This window comes from Miscanthus floridulus, chromosome 13 (genome assembly GCF_019320115.1).
Source record: "Miscanthus floridulus cultivar M001 chromosome 13, ASM1932011v1, whole genome shotgun sequence".
NCBI classification, from domain to species: domain Eukaryota; kingdom Viridiplantae; phylum Streptophyta; class Magnoliopsida; order Poales; family Poaceae; genus Miscanthus; species Miscanthus floridulus.
In genome coordinates this window covers 6729355-6732878 of record NC_089592.1, presented here as the reverse complement: position 1 = coordinate 6732878, position 3524 = coordinate 6729355, and the positions used below count along the sequence as shown (strand labels likewise).

The 3524-nt window shown below is 59.0% G+C and overlaps 1 protein-coding gene across 1 annotated transcript; it reads left to right on the top strand.

The window, feature by feature from the left end:
• Window positions 1-804: 804 nt before the first annotated feature.
• Window positions 805-3321, top strand: LOC136501284 (ACT domain-containing protein ACR8-like). The gene is made up of 4 exons (XM_066496787.1): window positions 805-1200; window positions 1305-1487; window positions 1580-2242; window positions 2363-3321. The coding sequence occupies exons 1-4, from the start codon at window positions 1102-1104 to the stop codon at window positions 2735-2737; spliced, it is 1320 nt and encodes a 439-aa protein (XP_066352884.1). The 5' UTR covers window positions 805-1101; the 3' UTR covers window positions 2738-3321.
• Window positions 3322-3524: the final 203 nt, after the last annotated feature.

Here is a 3524-nt window from a genome sequence, read left to right as displayed (position 1 = left end):
GCCCGCCCAGAAACAACTGCGCGAGCCTCCAGCCCGGTCCCACCGGACCCGCCCCGCCAGCTGACGTGGCCTTTTCTGCCCATTAGTAGCTCCGTCTATTGTTTTTTTATTTCTGTTGGTCCGCTACCGCAAAGATTTGGCACTTCAGTACAGTAAATAAAATCCTTAGGCCCCTACGATATTTAGCTTTTGCTCGCCGAATAAAATTTTGCTGAGGACCTGTTTGATCGTTATATAGTTAGTCTGTCTAATGTCTTACTACCGTTCATCTAACAATTTCAAGTTGTTTGGCTAGCATTTAGTTAGAGACTTGGCTAGTAAATCAACTCACATAATAACCTTCTGCTTGAATAGACTATATGTCTAGTTTTGGCCAATTTTTAGTTGGAATTGCTATTCAAACAATCCCTTAGCTAGTTTCTCTTAGCTAACATAGTTAATTGTTACCCGGGTGTGTGTGGTTTTTAAAATAGTAATATTATCCCGCTACTACAAGTGCGTTGTTGCAGCAACAACAAGAAGAACCAGAAAAGAAAATGTCCGGTCAGTTTCCTTATTATTTGTACATTTTCGTTTAATTATAAATAAAAAAGTTAAGTAGGCCGGACGCAAAGGGCTGGGAGTAGTATGCAAGTGCAAGGCACGGGACAGGCACAGCGCTCGGAGGCCCTCCACGTGGCGACCCACCTGGCTCCCACGAGCCGTCGCCAGTCGTCTCGGCATGTGCCGCGCGGGACCCACCACCCCTCCACCTCTTAAATCCGCGCGCCCGTCCCCCACTCCCACCCGCCCACGCATTCCAATTCCAAATTCCAAATTCCAGCTCTGCTCGCTCAGACACAGGAGGGAGGCGGGGGAGCCAACAAGGCGGGCGCGCAGAGCCACGCCAAAGCGCGGGGAAGCATCCAAGCCCGCGGGCGATCCCGCCGAAGCGTCGTCGTCCTCGGCCTCCTCCTTGTTCCCTTCGTCCCTGCTGTCAGGGGTCGCCTCGCCCGCGCTTTATATACAGCCGGCGCGCGTGCCAGGGCTCGCTGCCTGCCTCTGCCTGCACACGCACGCACACGCCGAGGCGGAGCTCGCGAGAGAGACCGGCCGGCGGCGATGGAGTGGCTGGATGAGTACGAGAAGCTGGTGATCCGGATGAACACGCCTCGGGTGGTCATCGACAATGCCGTCTGCCCCACGGCCACGCTGGTGCAGGTGAGCCACGCTCCGCCGCCGTCGCCATCCGTTCCCCGTCTCGTCCTCCGGTTCTTGGTGGCTGACTTTGGTTGGGGGCTCTGGTCCGTGGTGCCGCGCTGCAGGTGGACAGCGTCAGGAAGAGAGCGTTGCTGCTGGAGGCCGTGCAGGTGCTCGCCGACCTCGACCTCTCCATCAACAAGGCCTACATCTCCTCCGACGGACGCTGGTTCATGGACGTCTTCCACGTCACCGACCGCCTCGGCCGCAAGCTCGCCGACGACAGCGTCATCACCTACATCCAGCAGGTAGAGCGGCCTTTCGCCATCCCGTCCTCCGCCCTCGCCCACGCGTTCCGAAAATGAGCTGCCTTTCGCTGACGCGTTGCTTCGATCTGCAGTCTCTGGGGACGTGGAACGAGCCGTCGCGGCCGGCGGCGCTCGAGGGGCTGACGGCGCTGGAGCTCACGGGAGCCGACCGCACGGGGCTCATCTCCGAGGTGTTCGCCGTTCTGGCCGACATGCAGTGCAGCGTGGTGGACGCCCGCGCGTGGACGCACCGCGGCCGCCTCGCGTGCGTCGTCTTCCTCCGCGGGGAGGAGCTGGCCGCGGGCACGGACGACGACCGCGTGGCGCGCATCCTCGCCCGCCTCGGCCACCTCCTCCGCGGCGCCGGGGAAGCCCCGGGCGCCGTGGCCGCCGTCCCTGCCGCGGGCGTCGCGCACGCCGACCGCCGCCTCCACCAGCTGATGGCCGCGGACCTCGACCGCGCGACCTCGTTCCCGGAATTATCCCCGGCCGTGTCCGTGCAGAGCTGGGCAGAGCGTGGGTACTCCGTGGTCACCGTGCTGTGCCGCGACCGGCCCAAGCTGCTGTTCGACGTGGTGTGCACGCTCCACGACATGGACTACGTCGTGTTCCACGGCACCGTCGACACGGCGGGCGACCGCGCTCGACAGGAGTTCTACATCCGCCGCGCCGACGGGAGCCCCATCCGGTCCGAGGCCGAGAGGGAGAGGCTCAACCAATGCCTGCAAGCCGCCATAGAACGGAGATCACAGGAGGTAAATCGAGTTCAATTACACGATGTGATGATTTGATGCTAATGTTGGCATCAAAATCGCATTCTTTTACTAGTAGTCAAAAAGTATTTCCAAGAAACTAATGTCATTGGCTGCATCCAGGGCGTGAGACTGGAGCTGTGCACGCCGGACCGGCCGGGGCTGCTGTCCGAGGTGACGCGGACCTTCCGCGAGAACGGCCTGCTCGTCGCGCAGGCGGAGGTGTCGACGAAGGGCGACCTGGCCTCGAACGTGTTCTACGTGACCGACGCGGCTGGCAAGGCGGCGGACCAGAGCGCCATTGACGCCGTCAGGGAGAGGGTCGGCGCGGACTGCCTCGTCGTGAGCGAGGAGCCCCGGCCGCCGCAGGTGTTCCAGAAGGACGGGCCGAGCGACCGCGACCACGGCAGCGTCGGCGTCAGCGTTGGGCTGGTCTACCTCGGCAACCTCGTGAAGCGGAACCTGTACAACCTCGGACTCATCAAGTCCTGCTCGTGATCGTGAGGAGGAATGCTCGGATCCAAGAACACACGGACGGTTCAACCTTAATGTGCGTGGAGGAGAGACACGGCATTGCTGTACTGCTACATACAAGTTTGAGAAACCGGCACCGACGACGCCATGGATGGACGGACAGTGGGAGCTGAAGCAGGGTGAAGTTCGGGTCAGGCTGGCATGATGTTGGGAGTCAGGAAGGATGGTCGTCGTCGGTCGTCAGATCCAGGAACCAGCACCGACGCCATGGATGGACGGACACTGGGACGGTGGAGCAGGATGATTAGCAGTAGGAATTTGTGTAGCCATGTACATAGACAAATTCGTTGCTGTCAGTACTAGTAGCGTGTAGTGAGTGCATTCATCGTGCGTGCCTTTGGGTTTGGGCGGCTTGCACAGTGTGTAGTACGATTCGTGATCTGTAATTCCGTACCGGCGCCGCTGTTCTGTCTCCCTGTCAAAACAGCATTCTTTGGGTTCGTTCGTTAACCTCTGCTCGCTCAGCTTTCTTGTCTGTCCTTGTGTTCTGACCGACTGTTGAGCGTGGCTGATGCTTTCCTGCTCAAATGTGTTGGATGCATCCATCATGCCGAAATGTGGCTGGCTAATCTTACTAGCTTTTTCGTTTTTAGGATCTGAGGAAAATGTGTGGGTGATGCTTTGTCCTGGTACTATGGATTTTGCTGTGCCCTAGGGCAGAGTCCAGATGTGGCTAATCTTGCTTTATCATTTTAGGATCTGGAAAGAGGGGGAGGGGAGAGCGGTGGGTTTTGTTGATTAGGTGTAGTTG